At 45.9% G+C, this 21914-nt stretch overlaps 1 protein-coding gene and 1 non-coding gene across 2 annotated transcripts; one reads left to right on the forward strand and one right to left on the reverse strand.

Moving 5' to 3' along the window:
- Positions 1 to 824: 824 nt before the first annotated feature.
- RBP2 (retinol binding protein 2) lies at positions 825 to 20065 on the reverse strand. The gene is made up of 4 exons (XM_033132868.1): positions 19921 to 20065; positions 9069 to 9247; positions 2681 to 2782; positions 825 to 1105 (listed from the first exon to the last, which is right to left on the reverse strand). Exons 1-4 carry the CDS (start codon positions 19991 to 19993, stop codon positions 1055 to 1057), a joined length of 405 nt encoding a protein of 134 aa, XP_032988759.1. The 5' UTR covers positions 19994 to 20065; the 3' UTR covers positions 825 to 1054.
- TRNAI-AAU (transfer RNA isoleucine (anticodon AAU)) lies at positions 4386 to 4459 on the forward strand. Its single transcript has one exon. It is a non-coding gene; the product is annotated as a tRNA-Ile (tRNA).
- Positions 20066 to 21914: the final 1849 nt, after the last annotated feature.

Genomic DNA, 21914 nt, shown 5'->3' on the forward strand with positions numbered 1-21914 from the left:
TGCTCTTCCAGGCGCGCTAATTGCATTTGTGTGTCCAAAAGGAAAATGCAGTGCTACTCAGTTATGAACCTAATGTTCTGGAAGCACCAGGAGGCCTTGGAGGTACTGATCTATTGTTAGCATCTACTCATCTGGACCCATGGAACTGTGGGTAATTCCACATAATAACCAGAGCTAGCAGGAACTGAGCCTTTACCATGTACGAGGTCCCGTTCCAAGCACTTTGTATGTATTAACTTGCTTAATCCTCATAATGACCCAATGGAGGACATGCTATTTTGTCTCCTCCACTTTATAGAAGAAAAAAACAAGGAGAGGCCAAATGATGTGCTTATGGTCAACCAGCTAAGAAGTGGTGAGGCAGGACTTGAACTCAGGACATCTGGCAGTTCTTGGTGACTCCTCCGCAGAGATGCCAGTCTGCCCAGAGCTGAAGGGCAGAGGGCTGGACCAAGAGCAGCTGGTACTGCAGTCCTGCAGAGGCCTTTAGAAGGAGCTCGGCCCGTGCTGCTGAGGCAAAGTACAAACTGGAAGGCATGTGCATCTTAAAAAAGAATCTTGGAGAAATGAATGTGCTATCCAAAGGAATGAATCTCAAATAGACCATGTTTAGAAATTAGTAGGGGGCGTTGTGTTGGCCAGAGAAAGTTTGTAAGTAAAAACAACCCACAGACAAATAAACAAACAAAACAAACAAACCGAGCTAAACTGAATTAAAAAATAGACAACAACAACAAGCCATACAGAAAACCACCATGCAGACAATCACCTCTTCTCTTTGTGGATAAAACCGACAGTTTTAGAAATAAAGGGAGAGATATATGAAAGGTTTCAAAGCAGGGGAATGATTTTTGCTTTTTAATTAATTTAATGCCAGGTTTCAAAGAAGGAAGAATACATTTGTCACTGTTACACACTCATTTAGTTTAAAATCCATCCAGATGCCTTAATGGGCTCTGTCAGGACTCAGGTTCCCCGTGGCTGCTTCCCAAAGCCAGGAAAAACTCTTCACTGGGAGTGTGGAGCACATGCTCTGCAGGTCTGCTCATGGCCATCACTTCTTTTTGAACACTTGAAGGCACACCTGGTCACCGCATGTCAGCTTCTGCAATATCAAAAAATGGGTGAATGATGACTGGCCTTCCTTCTGCCCAGCCCTCAGCCCCCTTGGTGTCTTTGATCTGGGTGGGTAGCTGGAATAAAGAGGACACATGGTCATTCTGGGCAAAGTGCACCTCACAAATCCAATCAGCTGGCATGCCCTGCAAGTAGCAGTCGTTTGATGCTGGCACTTGAATTGAGCTTGAACAAGTATAAAAATGAAAAATGCAAAGAAATTACCCTCTTGGGTGGGATTTCTCCAATTTTCGTGATTAAAGCAAGATTGCCTAATTTACAAAAGGCAGTGAAGCCATGAAGAAGAGAAGGAGCTAGTGGGGACAAATGTTTGGAAAGCAAGGGCCTGGGAAGATGCTGGCTGGTGAGCTGTCCCTTCACCAGGTGGGCGGTCTGGCCTCTGGTGATTAAAACGTTGGTTGGTGGTGGCACAGGCAATGACAGGGTGTGTGCTGCAGAAGGGCTCCCCCAGGCCTGCCTGTTCAGACAAGATGCTGCTTTTCATTCAGACAGAGGGAGCCCCCTGGCCTTATCTGTACCTCATGACCCATTGAGAGAGGAGAGAAAAACATGAGTGTGGGGACCACCATGGAATCAGTGCAGTGGATGATGAATCCATTGTCTTAGCCACAGGGACTCTTGAGGATTGCACTACAATTAAAAAAATCCATCATCCAAACCAGAGCAGATAGGGAAAACTGTCCATGGAAACACGGTGAGTGCCTCCCATTTATCACCACTTGACATTGCCTCTGCAATAAAGATCTCTGATTGAGGCAAGGCTGGCTCTGAAGGGCGTCGTGGTGACCTGAATACTGACATTGGAGCCAGGCACCTGCCTGACTCCCTCAGTGAATGCATGCATGCATGACTGAATGGAAAACCATTCATTGAGTGAGCCATTCATTTAACAAACGAGTGACTGAATACATGAAGGAGTGAAAGATTTTTCACTATTTGAATGCTGAACCCATAAATTGCCTTGATGATTGAAGAATGAAAAATTAAGCTAGACAGAAAAAATTTATTTAAGGCTATCAGTAATTGTTCCTACTGCTCTGTTTTAGTACCAAATAACTGAAAATATTTTGGGATCAGGAGGACATACCTTATGATGAGAGGACAATGCCTGTGGTCTACAGGTAGTTTCCAGGTCCAGCTGCCCCCTGTCCATCCCACTTGTACCCCAAACCCTCTTTTTCCAGCCTCACATAACTGTGAGGAGGCCTGGTCCCACCCTCCTCGGGGATATTTTAATTCGGTGCCTCACAGTTCTCCGCTGCTGGTCTTTAACTGGTTTCCTGCATTTCTCCTTGGATCTTGGTTCCCTAACTTCGCATTTTGAACTTTCATTTTAATTGCAGCCATTCACAGAAACAGCCATATAGACTTCTTCCTGGAGTCCCCTGAGCCAGATGGGAATGGCTGTCTGACTATATGACCACATGCATTTGGCTGGAGCTCAGGGGAGGAGGCCAGGGCCCTTTTGCGTGTCAAAGCGCCTAGCAGGATGAACAGGCAGTTTGTGTGAGTAAAAGGGACCTGGGCAGATCCTAGGACTTACCAGGTGTAGCTTGTCTCCTTCAACCCACTGCCTCCAGCCGCGGTTCTCCTTCTCCCCTTTCTGCACACACACCAGGACATCACCTTCCCAGGTGATCAGCGACTGCAATGACACGTTTGCGGGCAAATCAAATACATGGTTTTGGTCGGGACTGAACAAACCTGAACCTGCCACAGCAGTTCCTACAGCCATCCCTGGGCTCCTGCTTGCCCACTGGGCAGAGCCCTCAGCCTCCGTCACGCCGAGATCCTTCCAGTCTCATATCCCACACACACCCTCCATTTCAGCCAAACTAGCTTATCGAGGCTGGTTCTGTTCTCTTTTAAAGAATTCTACCCTTCCATTTTATCATATAGTAAAGACGGCATCCCAAATCAGAGGGGGAAAAATGATGAATTTGACTACATAATGATGTAAAATTTGTAGAAGGGGAAAATATCTCAAAGTCAACAGATGAATAACAAACCGGAAAAAATAGCTGTAACACACATCAGACAGACTTAATTCCCTTATAGATAAAGAGCTCTTATAAATCAATAAGAGAAAGATCATTAACCTAATAGGAAATTCAGCAAAGGATGAGAACCAACAGCTTACAAGGAAAAACAAACAAACAAACAAAAAACCACAACCCTAGCAGATGGCTTTTAAACCTAAGGAAAGATATTCAGCCTCACTCATCAGAAGAGAAATGCAAATAAAAGCTGTTTGTTTTCCAGAGACAATTCATCATATGGTTAAAGATCAAAGAGTGATAACCCACTGCAGAGAAGCAGGCACCCTCCTACATGGCTGGTGGATATTATCAATCACTAGTAACCTTATTGTAGGGCACTTTTATATTACCTTTCCAAATATAACATTGCCTATACTTTTTGACCTAAAAATTCTATTTCGGGGAATGTTCCCTACAGGAGTCACAGTGTTAGGACTGCCCACTGTAAAACAATCATAAAGGCAGAGGAGTCCCCTAATTCAGGGGAGCCACGCCGAACGGTCCAGTGCCAGCCCCATCATCCAGCACCAAGAGGGTGGACCAGGTCCTGGTCCTGGGTTTCCTCCAGGCAGCAGTGCCTACTGGTTAGTATCACAGGGCTGGCAGCAGAGATAGAACTCACGCTGGATGACCAGTTGGTGATAAACTGAGCTGTGTTTTTTTTAATTCACCGTCCTTGCACATTCACGTCTGCCTTTTGGTACAAATCTGTTTTCTACAGATTGTTAAATCTACCTATTTCTAAAATAATATTTGACCTTGATCATATTATGTATTTTATGGACAATTTTATTCCTCTTCATCTTATTCTTCAACACATCACGACATTGTTTGTTACAGCAAAGGACTAGAAGCCTCATAAATTCTGTCAGTGGGCAGCTGGTTAAACATGGCGTGGTTCATACCTGCTACGCAGCTCTTGATGGAAGGAAGCAGTTTTAGACTTACGGAGAACAGCAGTCTCCATAGTGCACAGTTTAAGTTAAAAAAGCAGGAGCATGGCCATGTGCATAAAACTGGGGGTGTGGGGGGTGTATGCATGCATGTGTTTGCACAGGTTCTCTGCAAGAGGATAAAAGAACCCTTAACAGTGATTGTCTCTGGGGAGAGAACTGAGAGACTGGGGGCAGGATGGGAAGAAAATTTCACTTTTTACTATTTAAATTATTTTCAATCATCTGCATGTATTAATATTCCCCAAATCGGGGTGGCCTGTTAGCTCAGTTGGTTAGAGCGTGGTGCTAATAACACCAAGGTTGCCGGTTCGATCCCTGCATGGGCCACTGTGAGCTGCGCCCTCCTTAAAAAAAAGAAAAAGAAAAAGAAAAAAAAACACCCCAAATTAACTTAACTATAAAATTCTACATGTTTCTAAGGAAAATATGTCTCTTCCTTATCAGGGCTGTCCTAAGCCTCACACCTTTGAACGTCCTGAAGATGCTTAATTCATAGGTAACTCTCCTAAATAGCTCTTCTGGCTAACTCTTCCGGGAGGGAAACGTTGGCTGGAGTATTCCAGGCTTCCCTCCCATATAAATGAGAAAGGAATATTCATATATTGTTGTCCATCATTGGTCTTAGACTCAGTCCCCTCCCAAACAGATGAGAAAGGACTCACGTCTCCTTCTTGGACAAGCACTGTGTCTTCCAATCCCCTGTCCATACGCCTTACCGGTCACGGACACCTCATACATGCTGATTGAGTTAGTGTCTGTCTCCACCAGGAGATAAAAAGCTCCATGAGAGAAGAGGCATGTCAGCTGTTCATTTCTGCAACCCAGACTCCGCACACTAACCAGCACATAGGAAGTGCTTGATAAGCCTTGTTGAATGCATCCGTGATGGACTGTTAAAATAGAATCTCGAGGTGAGCCCACGTAGGGGAATAGATGAGCATGTGTGTTCTTCTCTGATGACAGTTCTTGACAACAGCTCAGCCAGCCCACCTCCTTGCCTTAGTTTCCATGGTACCACTGGAGTGTACACATGTCCATCAATAAGGACACTGGATGGGCCCACACTGCCATCTCCCCCATCATAGTGGCCAAAGTTAATATCATTAAAAACAACTCTTTATGGTAAATTAGATACAGGTGCTGCATCAATGTTAAATGTATAGAACTTGATAACTATACTATTGTTATATAAGAGGATATCCTAATTCTTAGGAAATACATACTGACTTCTTTAGGGGCAACACATCAGATTGCTCAGAAAAAAATATATGTATATCAGAGAGAAAGAGAGTATGTACAAGAAATAAAACAAAAGGGACAAGATGGTAACAATAGGTTAACTCTTGGTAAAGAGTGTATGAATGTTCTTTGTTGTATTCTTGAAATTTTTCTGTAAATGTGAATCAGTCCCAAATTAAGCTTTTTATAAAAAGGGAAAATAGCTGTTTACATTAAGAACATTTGAAGGACACTATTAAGACCTCGAAACCCTCCCCAGCGTACCTGCCCCCGTGCAAGACTTATTCCTTCATCGCCCACCCTCTTTTCTGGCAATCCCTGAGTTGGGGGCCCTCCTGGAGGAGGCCTTCTCCTGGGTGCTCCCTGGACGTTGCAATGACATTATTGGTTCTAACTGTCATCATTTTTATCTACTTTTCTCTGCCCTGACTGCCCCAATTACTTACTGTTTTTTAATTGAGGTATAATTCACATACGATAAAATTCACCCCTTTAAAGTATACAATTCAGTCATTTTTAGCATAGTCACAAGGTTGTAAAATCATCACCACTATCTAAATCCAGAACAGTTTCATTGCCCCTAACAGAAACCCCACACCTGTTAGCAGACGCTACCCATTCCCTCTGCTCCTGCCAACCACTTTCTGTCTATGGATTTGCCAATTCTGGACATGACGTATATAAATCATATAATATATGGCCTTTTGTGTCTGACTTCTCTCACGTACCGTAATGTTTTCCAAGTTCATCCATGTTGTAGTATGGATTAGTATGTCATTCCTTTTTATGCCTACATGATATTCCATTGCATCAATTACTTCTTTTTAATTTAATTTGATTTTGCATAGCTTGTATGTTTTTGAAAGGGGCTTTAAATACTCTTAGAAACAAATCAGTGTAGGCAGTGAGGAATATATGACCTGCAGGAAGGAAGAAGGGGGTCCCTGGGCCCCTCAGAGAAGAATTGACCCCACGATCAATGTGGTTTCATTGCTGTTGCTCTGGGATGGCGAAGAATTGGGCATTTTAGGGTCCTATTGGGCCTCTGCTATAATGCCCCCCACATATGTCGCCTCCAAACTGCTGAAATGGGAGGTTTCCAGAGGGGCTCATGAGGGGTTGGAAAGTGGAGCCTTGAAGAATAAGAGCATGAAGAGTACGCCACAAATACACGTGCACACACACACACGTGTACACAGACACACAGCTTGTGCCGGCACTCAGGTGTGCCACCATGTGTGGACAACAGAAATTAGTCAGAGAGATAGACTCACCCCCTCCCTGTTGCTCCTTTCCAGCAGAAGGGTTCCAATCAAGTTATAGGAAGTGGGTAGTCCTGACGTACCTGCTCTGTGTCGTGCTTCTCATGGGAACAGCTCTTTTCTGGAGACTGACCAAACTCTGTCCTGGGTACTTCTCAGCCCCCACCAGTGTGTGTGTGTGAGTGAGTGTGTGTGTGTGTGAGTGAGTGAGTGTGTGAGTGATTGTGAGTGTGAGTGTGTGTGTATGTGTGTGTGTGTGTGTGTGTGTTAGCCACAGCTTTTTGCCGTGGGCGAAGCAGAGACAAGAAGAGGGAAGGAGGATTTTCTCTGTCAGCATGCAGGGCTCAAAGCTGATCCTGGGGAGAAGAGGGGCTCCAAGGAAAAGAAGAGTGCGAGGTGGAAAGGCAGAAGAGTGGGTGTTAACAGATGGAATCTTTTAAGGGTTGGAAAGGGCCGAAAAGACATGATTTATTTCAGGAAGAGTGAGTCCTCTGCCATCAAAGGTGATAAAAGAACAAGTCAGCGAGAACAGGTCTGTTTTTCAATAGCCCACACCCAAAATGGAAAAGACCGGGGAAATGAATCGTTTTGAACTGATTAGAACAGCAGAGTGATGCAAAAAATTCTGAGCAAATTTTTCTATCCATTTTGGTGTCTGATGAATTGGCCTTCCAGCCACACAGTTCAGAAAATCCCCATCCATCCCTCAACCTCTCAGGGAGGGATTCACAAAGGGCCATGCCAGGCCTCGGAAGCTTAGGCTCTCATGCCAAGACCGCTCTGATGGAAGCATTTCCAAAGTGCTTTTCATTTCCTACTTTTCTTCAGCAAGGAACACTAAATATAATTCAACCTTGACATGATGGCTGAGATTATCAATGCTACAGGACAACTTGAGAAATAAAATGTGTCCTTCTCTCTTCGCTTTAGCGTAGATACCAAAGAATGATGACAGCTTTCCCTCTCAACCCCAGGAGAGGAGCCTGTTCCTTGCTAGGGGGGAAGAGTTGAAACTTCTAACTTAGAAAGAGCTCCTGGAAGCATGAGAGAAGAGTGGGCCTCTGAGGACAGTGTAGTTCATGGTGAATGCAGAAGGGTGGGGTGGAGGGCCCGGCTTCCTTTTGGCACTCCGAGGGACTGGCTCTCTGCTAGGAGTGAGCGCATGGGTACCTGGGGAGAGGACACCCAGCTCCACCCTCCCCAGTTTGGGAACCAGGGCAGATGTCTTGGTGGCTGTGTTGGCCCAGAGGGAGTGGGTGCCATGGGTATTCAAGCTGCCCACCCTCATATAAACTTCATGGGCACAGACAGTGGCAAGCATGCTAAACGACAAACCAGGAACCTTTTCCTGGACTGTATAATCCCTGGGGTTCTTGCAGGATGCTAAGACTGGGGTGGCAAAATCCTTAAATTTGACTGAGATTGGATTTCTCCCTATTCCTGTTAGCAGGGACTGACGAGGTATAACTGGATTTGGAAAACCAAAGACAGGCACACTGAATGTGGGTGTGAACACTGCAACAGTCAGTCACTAGGCTGAGATACCACCCAGTGACCCTGGAGGAGAGGGGAACTGCTGTCACCCCTACTGTCCCCATGACCACCCCACTTCTCCCTGCTACCACTCTCTGCCTTATTTACCAACTGCTCCTCTGGGCGAGGCCCTGCCTCTTCTGTAGACTCCAGTTCTGGAGCTCTGAGGTAACTCCCCATTTGTGCAGTCGGAGTTGCCTGCTTTTCCTGCAGGGTTCTACCGCTACCCAAACGGTTCAAGCGGCTGGACGTCTGGACTTCTGACGCTTGGAGGATTTTTTTGATTATGTCCTGTGAGTTAAGGTGATACTGACACAGAAGCTACAAACTTGCCAGAGATTTCTCTAAGTTACACTGGTAGGACTGGAGAAAGCCTGAGTTCATGTCTTATACTAAATTTTTTGTTTGCATTTTTCTAAAAAGATATGTCAGTTGGGAATCATCTAAAATTGAGATATTTCATATAAACACATATGAATTCTCAACATCTCTTGAAAAGAGGAAAAAAAAAGACCTAGCAGCCTGAGGCCTCAGTCCCCCATGGCCATGCCTGGCTGGGGCTGAGCAGGGCTGTCCCTCGGTCGAAACTATGTCACCCAGCTACACAGTCGCTGTCCCTGCCTTGCCCTCTTCACTTTGCCTACCAGGCTCATGTCAGTCTGAGCTGACCTCCTACCACAGATCCTAGAGGGACGAGTGTCCTTTAGTTTGTCCTTTGCTTATAAGCATAGTGAGGAAGCCAGCTTACATCTTCCTACAGAAGATAATGATGCTTATTGCCAGCATCCTTACGTCTATCCTGATCCTTCTTTCCAGGTTGTTCCTGTCATGTTTTGTTTGTGAAGCCAAATAGCTAGCCCTTGCAGAGTATACAGGTGAAAAAGGCCCGCCAAGGTTAGTACCTTAACATGCCGGTCGTCCAAGCCTTTGGTGAACTCATCAAACTCCACGCCAACAGTGAAATCCAAGTTATAGTTGCGGAATGTGCTGTTGGTTTTCGTCTTGAAGTTATCGCCGTCTTGATCGATGATCTTTGTCTGATGCAGACATACTGCGATCTTGCGGGTGGCAAAATCAATACCTGTTGGAAAAGGGAGTTGTGGAGGTTCTGATGTGCTCAGCCAGGCTCATTCATTTCTTTAACAAGCCCAAGCAATCAAGACCAGAGACACAGATCAGGGCAGGCTACCTTTCTTTTTGCTTAAGTGGGAAACAAGAGTTGTCTTACACATGACCAATTTGGGCATCTTAGTCAATTGTTAGGGACTCTAGGGTTTCTCAGGCCTCGTCAGGAACCTTGATGGGAGGGACAGGCAGGGCTCATTCCTGAGGTGCAACTCTCCAGTGCCTGCTCATACACACGTGCACAGACACACTCACTCACACACATACACACACACACACACACACACACACACACACCCTCCACCACAACAGCTCCATTCTATCTATTTCACATATTGGATTTCCTCTGAAGAGTTTGCTAAACAAAAGACTTCATGGTTTAAAAGAAAAAGGACTGCTTAAAAATAACCAGTCTAGATCGTAAAGATGGAATTTTGTTAAGATCCACAGCAGGGAAGGATATGGACAAACTTCCATTTTTAAAACAGGTTGGGAAACCTATATAATTTTACTAACCATTATCACCCAAATAAATTTAATTTTAAAAAACTTACACACAAAAGAAATAAATAAATGGGGGGTGGCCACTTAGCTCAGTTGGTTAGAGCATGGTGCTGATACCACCAAGGTTGCTGGTTCTATGCCCGCATGGGCCAGTGAGCTGCGCCCTCAAAAAGAGGCATTGTAGGGCTAGAACTAGAACCTAGGCAAAGGAGGCCATTTATAATAGGTTTGGTTGCCTAAGGAGCAGCTGACTCTGCCCCCAAGTGCCAAAAATGATTAATGACTCTGTGCGTGTAGCAACCAAATAAATAAACAAACAAACAAACAAATAAAAACAGGTTGGTCTTTACTTAGCTAGGCTGTTCTCCCTCCATCATTGGCTCCCAGTACAGCTTTAAGCATATTCTAGACACTTAAATAAACTCTCACTCAGAGATTTCTTTGGTTGTTTTTAAGGAAAAGATAGATAATTGCTTATGTTTTTATTATGAAAAATTTCAAACAAATCAAAGTAGAGAAGGAGAGTACGAGGAACTCCATACACCCATTACCCAGACGCAACACTTACCAAGATTTTGCTGCATTTACTCCATCTACAGCTTGTCTTTGTCTCGATATCTCTAAAGGAAATCTTATTCATCTCTTACAGACCATTAGTAAGTAAAAGGGAGCATGCCGTTCAAAGAAGTGTTTCATTTTCTAAGCTTTTCATTTTACAGCAAGAAGTTAAGTGCTGAGCCGACCTCCTTGCTAACTCTGGTTGTGCGTAAAATGTCACCCGAGACAAAAAGTCGTGGTCCCGTGGAATAGATCTAGAGACAGAGGATAATTCTGGAACTGCTAAATTTCTATCCTTGCCGTGAACATCATTAAGCTCTTGGTTTCTAGCCAAATCAGATTTGACCCTTTTTATCCCTGCAAATTCTCCAGATAGCTTCGGATACTAATCTAAATCTTTTAATTTTTTTTTTATACCTGGAAAATTTCAAAAACAAGGAAACTGATCCTATTATATACCAAGGATAATAATGTCCTGCAGTTCAGATTCATTAAGTGCTATTTCTGGGAAATAGTCCCCAGCTCTATGCCCCAACTCCAGCCCCAACTCTAGGATAGGTAGGTGATTAAACCTCACCCTGTCTGGTGCTGTCTGGTGGGGGATAAATACTATTGCGTTAATGAGAGAAGGACCCGCAGTTACCGAACAGTTCAGGTAGCTCGTGTCAATCTGGAGAATGAACATCTCAGCTCACTGGCCCCCTACCATATCGGCTGCCCTTCCACAGCAGCCAAGTATCATTTCCCTCACCCTCTCTCCCCATTTCATTTCTGACCCATTTTCTTCTGAATTCCTCTTTGGTAACTCTCACTCCCATTCTCCCCCAAATGAGAAGCCCAAGCTGGCTGTTCGGACGACAGCAGAATCACATCTGCATGGGCCACGGCACTGGCTGGTCTTTTGGACACTCAATTGTATAACAGCAGCTATTATTATACGAGAATAATTTTAAGTAACATCAGGCATCCTAGGAGGTAAAAGCCTGACATACCTTTATCCTAAATTAAAAAGAAATTATGTTCAAGTTGGCGTGAGCTGGTGCATGAATGCCAGGGCCTTGTCCAACTGCTGTTCACTACTATTTGTTGAGAACCTACCAAGCCTAAGGATTCACCAATGAGTCCCAAAGCTAGCTGTCCATAAGGATCACCTGGGAAGATGCAAAACTACAGGTTACTGGGCCCTATCCCAGACCTAGAATCTCTGGATGGTTTTAGATCTTGGATTTCTTCAGAAGGGGGCTGTTTGGAGAGAGACTTCTATGGTTTAAAAAAATCTGAAAGCTACTGTTTAAGCATCTACTTCTTCCTGTCATAGGGGATGACATGAGGCCTAGAGAGGTAGACGTGTCTAAACACACACAGCTGAAACTGCAATCCCAGGGGTTTGATAACTGGATGGATATGAGGAAGAATGAAGTCGGGAGGAGAAAATGGTGGTTTTGAGTTTGGGTGACCAAGGTAAGAGTCAAGGAAATCCAAGACTGAACTAGTTTTATGGGGGAACACAAGGAGCTGAGTGTTAGGTAAGGTGAATGTGGGGGTCCTATTTGGGGTGGTAATTAAGACACGCCTTGGAACCAATCAGGAATGGTGCCCTGTGGTGGAACCTCCCTCGGGAAACCTCCCTCACGTCATTCCCCCAACAAACGCATAAGTATTATATCATCTCCATTTTACCAAAGAGGAAACTGGCTCAGAGAGCTGTGTCCCTTGCCTTGGCCTATAAGTGAGGAAACAATGGAGGTAGAACTTGAGCCCAGGATGGTCTGCCTCCAGAGCCTGTGCTCCACAAGCTCTGGTCTGGCCTATCTCCTCAGGTCACACCATCCAAGTTTGTGCACTTTCCATGGCTCCCCAAGATACCGGTAACTTCTGACTCTTCTTTATGTTTCCTCTGGAGTCACAGGGACTTCTGGATCCAGCTGGAAGCGACCCCCTCCCCATTTGGGACAGTTGATGTGCCCCCATGCTCTAGCATACTGTCCCCACCCAACAGCAACTGTTTTCTGGGCCCAGGACTCTCTAAGAAGTCTGAGTTGGAGCCGTGACCCTCTAATCCTGTGTATGGTCTGGGAGCTCAACTAGCTTCAGCTCCATGGCTTATGAACGTGAACCTGGGCACGTCCAAGCCACCCAGGCTGCAGACCACAGGACATGGGTGAGACCAAGGCTCTGTCTGCTGCCCTTTGTGCTGTCAATACTTCCAGGCATCTTGGCCAGTAGCTGCAGAGCCCATGGTGCTCCACTGTGTTTGCCATGGGGCTCAGATCCATACAACATTTGGGGGTCAAAAAAACCCCCAAAAACACTCATGATCAACTAAGTTTGAAAAATGAGGAATTGAAACCAACAGAAGCTAGTTTCTGTACTGAAGAACTGCATGGAGTCTTTAATCGAGGAAAGACGCTTTGTAACTCCAACTGCAGGATACAAGAGGTAGCCTTTCCTAATCTTTTGTGGCCATAGAACGGCTTCATGGTGGGACTAGCAGTTCCACAGAACATAATACGGAAAGGGCAGACAAAACCCCTTCTGAGGCATTTATCTCAGGCACCCGGGCCCTGCAATTATGGAAACGTCTGTTTAATTTTTCTCCCGTCAAGGCAACTGCTGGCCCATTTGGAAGGGAGAAACCTAAACAGGATCAAGTAGTCAAGGATTTCTGACTTAAAAATGAATTCTTCCTTAAAATTGCTAAAAGCCACTAAGGAATGACTTCCCTATTCTAGTCAATATAAACCACATGTTTGCAGCAGGCAGAGGGCTAACATGTCACACTCCGACTCATGTTTCTCTTCTCCTGCCCAGAAACACAGTCTAGCACATCAGGTGACATCCTTGTAGCTAACTTCAGGCTCATTGCTGGACGCTCGGGTCCAGATCTAGAAGCAGCAGAGAGAAGTGGCCATAAGTGGAGTTATTATTAACTGCACCAGGTTCTTTTGAGGATGAAATTTGATAGTGTTTGTGAAGAGCTCTGCCTACTGCCTGGCGGCTTGTGGTTATGTCCCCATAAATGGTAGCTGCTGGCGTCATCATCACCATTATGTCCCCTGATCTCACAGGCCAGTTTGCTTGGAGTCCTTTGCATTTTTCCAGATACTTCCTGTATGTTTGCTCTCTGAATCCCTGCCTCTGTGCTCCCAGCTTTCTAAATCTCCTAAGTCCCAGACCCGGCCTTACCTTCTCCAGCCTGTTCTGCTCTTTCTTGCCTCCTTCCTCACCTGCTATCCAGGCCACATTGTTTCACACCCCCAGGAGACACTATTTTCCTGCGACTTTTCATGGGGTTGATTGTTCTTTCCTCCAAAGTCTCACCTCTACGAGGATAAGGACACTGCTGTCACCTCACTCTGTGTCACCATATAACCAGACTGAGCTGGGCACACAGTAGGTGCTCAAGAAATACTTATGGATTGATTAATGGGGGCAGCATGGTTTAGGACAGTGATCCTCAAAGTGAGGTCCTGGGCTGGCAGCAACACAGAACCTGGAAACCTCTTAGAAATGTAGATTCTGGGGTCCACCCTAGGCTATGGGGGTTGGGCCCGCCTTGTTTTCATAAGCCTTCCAAGTGATTCTGTGTGTCTATAGCAGTGTTTAGAACCACCGGTATAAAAGGGTGAGGGCCCTGATTTCCCAGCTATGTCACATTCCCTTTTTGAGCCTTGATTTTCTCACAGTAAAATGGTGAAAAGAAGGCTCATCGCAGAGTTATTTAACGTAAGGATTCTGTGAGCCTGGTAGTAAAGGCTTTCTACAGCGCCACGGAGCTTGTGGGTATCTGACACACATTGGACCCTGTAGCTTGGCCTTTTCTGTTCCGGTCAAAAACAGTGACCAGATTGGCTCTCAGTCTGGAGTGAAATATTTGGGTCATATTTATCTATCCCCACAGCCACCTGCTGCTCCATGCAACCCAAGGATTCTGAAGAAACGGTCAGGATGGTGGCTGATACACTCCCTCGCATAACCCTGGCCTGTCACACAGGTGTTTTCTTAGCTTCGTCACTCCATAGTTTGGCCAGTGGGGTAGAAACAACATTAGCTCCTGCTCTGGCCTTCCGTGCTGAGGTCCATGCTACGTCCTGCTGCTGGGAACCCTAGTTAGGAGATGCGAAAAGAGAAGCTCAGGTCATGCGTTAACCAGATGAAACAAAGCAGAGGGCTCCTCCAGGCAAAACAACAGAGAAAGAATTGAAAATTGCAGAGAACTTTAGAACGGAGTGTTCCTCGGAGAGAAGTCTATTTTCACGCCCCAGGTGTGGAAGTCAAAGCCCAGAGACGTTAAGTGGTGGGTTCAGTCTTACCCAGCTAAGCCGGAGCTCCCACCAGTTTCTCTACAAATACATTCTGTTTATCATTCACGACTAAGGCTTCCCTAACAAAACTTATTGCTTGTCATTGGTTGCTTACAAAGGTAGATCACAGCTAAAAACGCCTACTGCTGAGAGAACTGGTTTATCCTGGAAACACCATCCCTAGTCAATCTTTCTGATCAGTGCCAGGGGAATCTTATTAGGGGCTTTATGCAAGCGTCACTTTTTCTCCGGATTGAAAAATGGCGTGGCCTCTTGGCCACCCTTTATCATTTACACAGGCTAGTTAATCACGTCACCTATGCTTCACCCCAGGGAAGGGAGCCAAATGTCCTGTTGGTAGATTCGTGATATTTCTAATCAAAAGGAAAGTTTCACCTGCAGCTGTAGAATGTACATGCACACACATGCAGATTACAAACACACTTCCTCTTTGTACTTTGCAGAGAAAACTATTTTCCTGATATGATAGTTTAACACCAGTGTTATCAAGGATGTTTTATCTGCTTTTCTGGATTAAAGGTAACTCTGATTTATAGCCAAGTGAAAGGAATTTCTATCTCAGAGGAAAAGGTCCAAAGGCAAGCTATTTCTGAATAATATATGTGGCTTGTAGCTGCTACAGAAGAAAAAAACAACAACACTGAAGTGACTTTATGAAAAGCATACTTTTCATAACTGCATTTTGAACAATGCAAGCCATAAAGTTGAAATACGAGTATGCTTCTCAACATTAAAATACTTGGCGATGTGCTTGTGAGAAAAGCTACAGACTGAAAGGGGTGGCACTCTGTGCAAATTACAAAGCTGAGATGCACACGTACTCATCCGACGAAATCTGAGGCCCATTCCAAGAGCAGCTCTGATGGGCTTCAAACCTGGCCTCCTTCCTTCTCAACTCATCAGCACGCTTGGGCAATTGTGGAAAGCAGAGTGGAAGAGGAATCTTCTCAGTTTTTCCATGCCATTTCCTCCTCCAGATAACACATTTAGAGAAACTGGCCCGGCCTCTTGCCTGCCTCCTTCTCTCATGCCCTCATGGACATCTCCAGATGAAACCTATCGCCAGATAGGTTTAAAAGTTTCCCTAGCCAGCAGAGGCAGGCTGGAGTCTCCAGGGGCCTCCCTGGCCCCTTTGCACTATTCTCTCTCCTCACCCAGAGTCTAGCACTCACCACTGGGGTCAGGGTGGGGATGCTGCCAGCACATGCAAGGAAGGGACCAAATTTATCTTCACCTGGGCCTTTTCCAACCCTCAGCACTTTCCCCGTTTGAAAGTACAACTAGGTACATATGGTTCAAGTAAAGACTTTGGCAAGATATATGGCCTCATTGACTATGAGCGCCAGCAGGAATACAAATTCTGTGGAGCTAACTCCTCCTTGGGTCATCAGACAGTCTTTCCTTCCTTCTTTCCGTCTTCCCTCCCTCTGTCCTTCCCTCCCTTGCTTTTCACTCACTCACTCACTCACTCACTCCTAAACAATCAGGGAAGGATTGTGAATATTGTGGGTATTCAGGAAATAATTCCTGGTGGAGGCCACTCAGGTGAGAGCTGCCTGACTTCAGCCTCTAAAGTGGCTGCCTTCCTGGTGGAATTCTCCAGAGGCCCACTAGGACTTTTGCAGTGGTCACTGCTCTTTTAAATCTGTACACGTTAATTTAAATGAAAAGATGGTCTTCCTAGATGATCCTCATCTTCTTTTGTGAATCAAGAGAAGCACTGGATTTTTCCTAATAGTTACAATTCATGGAATAAAGATTTCCTAAAAGATGTCTAAATGTAACATTATTTGAGCACTTGTAGGATACACACCTTCTAGTATATGCCCCCACCTTCCTAATTAAAGCTACCTGATGGTGTTTCATTTTCTAGGCTGTCTCCCTACGTCTTCCCCACCCAATCACCAAATCCAGTCCATTTCCTGCTCTGGACTCCTCTTATTCCCCCTTCCTGGCACTGCTCTCACCATCTTTCAGAGCCTTTGCAGCCACCTCTTTAGTTCTCTGATGTACTCTGCTGATCTACTCACCCGCTGGCTGTACCAGAGAGCATTGATGGCTTCTTTCTCCTCCGTATACAATTCCCCTACTTGTAGGACAAAGCCTTCAAAATCCTTCCCTGTCAGCTTTCCTGGCTCTTCTTTCACCTCCTCCTCACTTTTCACCCTCTAGCATTACAACTCCTTCTGTTCCCCCCAGCTACACCACGTTCTTACTGGCTAGATCTTTGCACACACCCACAGGGCCACCCTGACTCCATTTCTGCATGGAATACTCCTCTCCTTCCTTCAAAACCCCACTCAGAAGTACTCAGGAAGGCGTCAATGATCTGTGACTCTCACCACCACCACCCTGTACAGACTTCTTATTCTATTGTTAATATAGCCCTTTCAGGCCCCAGGGACAAAATCTGCCACTGTCCCATCTGTGGCAGAGTAGATTTTCTTAAATGAGTGTAACACTACCTCTCATCCTACATGCTGTTCTTAGAATGTGATTTTGACATTCCTCCCACTGACAGGTGGGGTCTGTGTACTCTCCCCTTGAATGTGGGTGGGCTCATGTCTGCTTCAACCAATAGGACCCCACAGAAGTGATGTTATGTGATTTCTGAGCCTGGGTCATAAAAGGTCATTCATCTTTTGTCTCCTGTCTTTGGACACACTCAGCATGCGGTGAGGGAACCCAGGCCACACGGGGACACCACATGTAGGTATCAATGGTCCCAGCTGGAGTCTCAGCTGCCTGCCATCACCAACCGACAGACGCAGAGGAAGCCGTTGAGATGGCTCCAGCCCCAGCCACTGTCCAACTGCCACTGAAAGCGGGTCCCCAGTGAGAACCACCTTGGTGAATCTGGTCAGCCCCGATAACTATGTGAGATAATAATAAAATGATTGTCATTGCTTAAAGACACTACGTTGGGGGGTGGGGATTTGTCACGCTGTAATAGAAAACAGGAGCACCGTTTGTGCACAGCAATAGCTTGACTGTCTGCACCAGTTTGAGTTCCTTGAGAACAGAGACTGGGCTTTGTTCTGTCTCAGACGGCACATTTCCCAGCTTCCACGGGTGACATCTACAGCTTTGGTAGAGAAATCTAATGATTCCTCTGTGTACGTGCGGTACTGGCCGCACTCCTGGCCATTAATGGACTCTCCCCCAGCATTCTGTCAGAGTGCTGGGACCTCATTTTGAGATCTGCCCTTCTTGGGCTCCCCTCTAAATTGAAGAGCATTCCTCCCACTCCCTGATCCAGCCTGAAGGAGGACCTCAGGACAGAACACATTCCTCAGGATCAAAGAGTTTACCAGCTGCTTTCCTGCAGTCAAGAAAGAGTCTAGGGCCTCAGGAAACACCAGATATTGAAGGAGGCAGGAGAGGAGGTATTATTGACCCTTGACACTCACTTTTTGAACAGTTAATGACTTTGATAATTTGGGGCAAACCCCAAGGCTGCATGATGTATCACCCTGCTGAGGCTGGCAGCTGAGGCAAGTGGGGAGGCCGGTGTGTGGAGTGAGTCCCTTGGAGTCTCTCCTTCCCTACTGAACCAGCTGTCAGGCCCACAGAGAAAGCTAGCTCCCTGGTGTTGAAGACTGAAGTTTAAGAAACTGACTTTTTTTGGCAAGGAGTGGAATTGTACTTAATGACATTTACATATCTGGGATTTGCTGAGATCTATCTCCACTTGTGTTCTCCCCAAATGCCAGAGACCTTATGCTCAGAAGGGCAAGGAAGGCAAGCTTCGCTGACTTATCATTGTTGGCAAAGCAACCCTGCCTTCCGGGTGGGTGTGGAGGAAATTGCCCAAGTCTGCTGGGTTGCTTTCAGCAGGTTAAACTGACAGGGTAGCCCCACCTCAGCTGCTTCCAGCTGAGCCCTTTGAGACCTATTTTCAGTCACTGCCAGTTCCTCCTCCACTGTGTCCTCCTGGGCAGGTGAGAGGGATCAGGTGTCCTGTCTCTATGGTGGGAAGATGACTTCAGCTGAAGCATTTCTGCATGGGGCATCATGGACTTGAGCTGGAGCAACTTCCTGGGGCCCCATGACACTGTGGGGCTCACTATTGCTCACTCAGGGTACCAAATAGGTGCAACAGGGTAAGGGCTCTGGTAGGAGGATTTTTGCCTCCTCCCTTTTTTCCCGTGCACATTGAGGTAAAATTCTGATAGCCAGGAAGGGAAAAAGGGCTAGCTAGTGTTGGAAACACTTTTAAAATACATGAAGACAGTTCCAGTCTTTATATACTGCCAAACAGCTCTCCTCGTTCAAGTGACGTGGTAGAAATGTTCATCAAGCCAGAAGTTAATTGCACAGAAAAACTCATGACATCTATTCTTGATGAGACTGCCCATCACCATATCCAAATTATTGGGCCTCCAACCCTACCCGTAGCCGCTTTTCTCATGTTTTGTGCGGGGAAGTTCCAGCCAGGAACTTCTTATGCGGTGTGGAGAGCGCTAAAGCTGCACAAGGAGAACAGGAGACTGTTGCAGGATGAAACAAGCACGTGCCGCCAAAGCGCTTCACCGAGTGCCTGGCCCATGACAGCTGCCAGCAAAGTGATCTCCCCTCTGTGTGTCTAGTTCCTCAGGTTTCCAGTGTTTTCTGCCAGCCCCACAATCGATACCATAAAAGAGTCACTTTGGGACACACATTGATCCAGCCCCTGGCCTGGAGTCTAGTTCAGAAATCATATAAGCAGTGTGTTGTTGGATCTGCATAACAAAAGCCTTTCCTAGTCTCCTGGGGGCTCGATTTTCCCCAGTTTAAGAGATACTCTAGCCACTCCTGTTCTGCTTCCCCATTACAACAAGACTGACACTATTGCAACGCAGGGGTCATTTCTGGATAATATCAGGTCCCGCTGGTTATCTAAGAGATGGCAGTCACCAGGCCGGGGAGTTACTGCATTATCCTCTCAAGGCTGGCTTTCCTCACGTATGCATGCATGTGTGTGCATGTGTATCCTCCATTCAGGGTCTCTGTTCTGTGTGTCAGGCACTAAGCATACTAAGGACATTCTAGACACAATCTCATTTATTATTCCCAACTTTCAGATAAGGCATCTGAGTCTCGGAGAATTTGTATGACTTGCCTGATATCACACAGCTAGTCAGCGAGGAGTAGGCTTCCACTCAGGGCTGTGGAAACTCCACAGTGGCACTGTCTGGAGGGCGAGACCACAGTCCTTCGAAGCAGCCTGCCCTGCGTCCCCTCCCCTTGGTCTCCTTCTTACCCAGGGCCTTCATGTAGCCGTCAAAGTTTTCGTTCTTCTCCATCTCCCAGGTTCCATTCTGGTCCCTTGTCATGGTGGTAGCTTCTGGTTACCGTGGGCGTGTGGTGACTGTCAAGGAGCAAGATGCAGAGAATGGTTGAAATGAGTCACTTTTTATAGTCTAGTGGGTCAGGTTTATGGCTTTGAAGATAACAGGTTCAAAGGTGATAAGTACAGCCACAAAGAACTTTCTTTTCCTTTGCAAAGTTCAGAAGGACTACAGGCAACCCATGCCCAAAGTCCTGGCCTGGCCAGCCACGAGGATCCCGGTGACCCCACCCTCCTGCCCCCTCCCACCCACGCCCCATACGCTGGGCCCTGGGGCAGCTCAATTTTGTCTGGCAGAGCATCTCATTTTTGGCTGACTGGGCTCCCACAGAGCCCCTGGCCCCACACAGAACTCTCCATCCAGCACTTGAGGAAGGCACATACCCAGTGCCCATCCCACATGCCCACCCCACATATACTACAGGCCACCACCTCAGGCCACCATCTCCCAGGCCTCAAATCTGGAGTCTGTCAGCCAGCCATAGAGCTAGGCCTTCTGGTGTGGCTGATGAAGCCAAGATGAGAACTCATCCCCATGGAGCTCAGCATACATTCTTCATCTTGTTTCATTGTTTCCTCTTTCAAGAGCTCTTAGTTATGTTTAACCATCTCTATTTTCCGGATGAGAACAGCTCCAGGAGGTTAACAACTGGTAAGTGGCTGAGTTGGGATTCAAACCCCGGCCCATCTAGCTCCAAAGCTCTTTCCTTAATAGTGTGCTAAGGTCAGCTTGGAAGGGCTGCAGTTTGACTTGAGAACCTGACTCTCACTTGCTTCCCTGAGAGCATCTAAGCAGTCGGGTTACTCAAGAAAAGTACATTCTAGGAGCATGAAGCTGCTGAAAGCAAGCAGGACCTGGAGGGAGGTCAGATGGCAGGCAGAGGGGCAATGGGACTATGCTTAAAGACCCCAGGAGCAAGCTGAAGATCACCTAAGTCAACGTGGGGGGCATAGCTGGCATTTGTACAAGGATTCTCGGTTCAGGGCTCTGCTTTAAACGGGATGCCCCATTGGATCAGAAAGTGAGTCCGTTTACTGCTCTGACCCATGGTTCTGAGAGATGGAGCCTGAGCAGGGGTCCCTACACTCTGAAGAACGGAGGTGTGGGCTGAGATGGATAAATCACGAGCGCCCAATAGCAAGGTTAATTTTGACTAACACTTTGGGGCTCTAATGTATGTGTTCTTGTGCTGTGAAATATAAGCAGATGGCTCTGTCTGTGTGTGGTTTGGGGGATGTAAAACAGCACATTTGTTTTTTCAGTAAATATGTTGGAATCAGGCAGACACACAGTAAAAAATGCCCCAGTGAAATATACTAAGTGAAGTAAGTCAGACAGAGAAATACTGTATGATTTTACTTACGTGTGGAATCCATTAGGTTGGTGCAAAAGTAATTGCAGTTCTTGCAATTATTTTTAACCTTTTAAACCGCAATTACTTTTGCACCAACCTAATAAAAAAAAAAAGAAACAGACCTATAGCTATAGATAACAATGTCTGAGTTATTTTATCTTTCCCCACACCCCCACCACCCAAAACAGCTCAGACATTTAAAAAAAACAACAAACAATGCAATAATCAGATTGATGTTAGATTTCTAAACAACTGATGGAAGAAAATGATGGAACACTGTCTTACAATGAAGAGGGGAAATACTTTTGAATAGGAATTCTAAACCCAGCCAACTTCATTAAAATATGAGGATTTTCAAAACTAAAATATTTTCAGATATAATAGCCCCAGACTGGAAACAACCCAAACATCCATCAACAAGTTGATAAAGAAACACATTGTGGTGTATTCAGCCAATGGAATCCTACCCAACAGTGAAAAGGCACTGTCTCCTGATACACATAACAGCAGGGATGGCATTCTGAGGGAAAGCAACTTGACGCAAAAGATCAC

Source organism: Rhinolophus ferrumequinum, chromosome 17 (assembly GCF_004115265.2).
Source record: "Rhinolophus ferrumequinum isolate MPI-CBG mRhiFer1 chromosome 17, mRhiFer1_v1.p, whole genome shotgun sequence".
In the NCBI taxonomy this organism is placed as follows: domain Eukaryota; kingdom Metazoa; phylum Chordata; class Mammalia; order Chiroptera; family Rhinolophidae; genus Rhinolophus; species Rhinolophus ferrumequinum.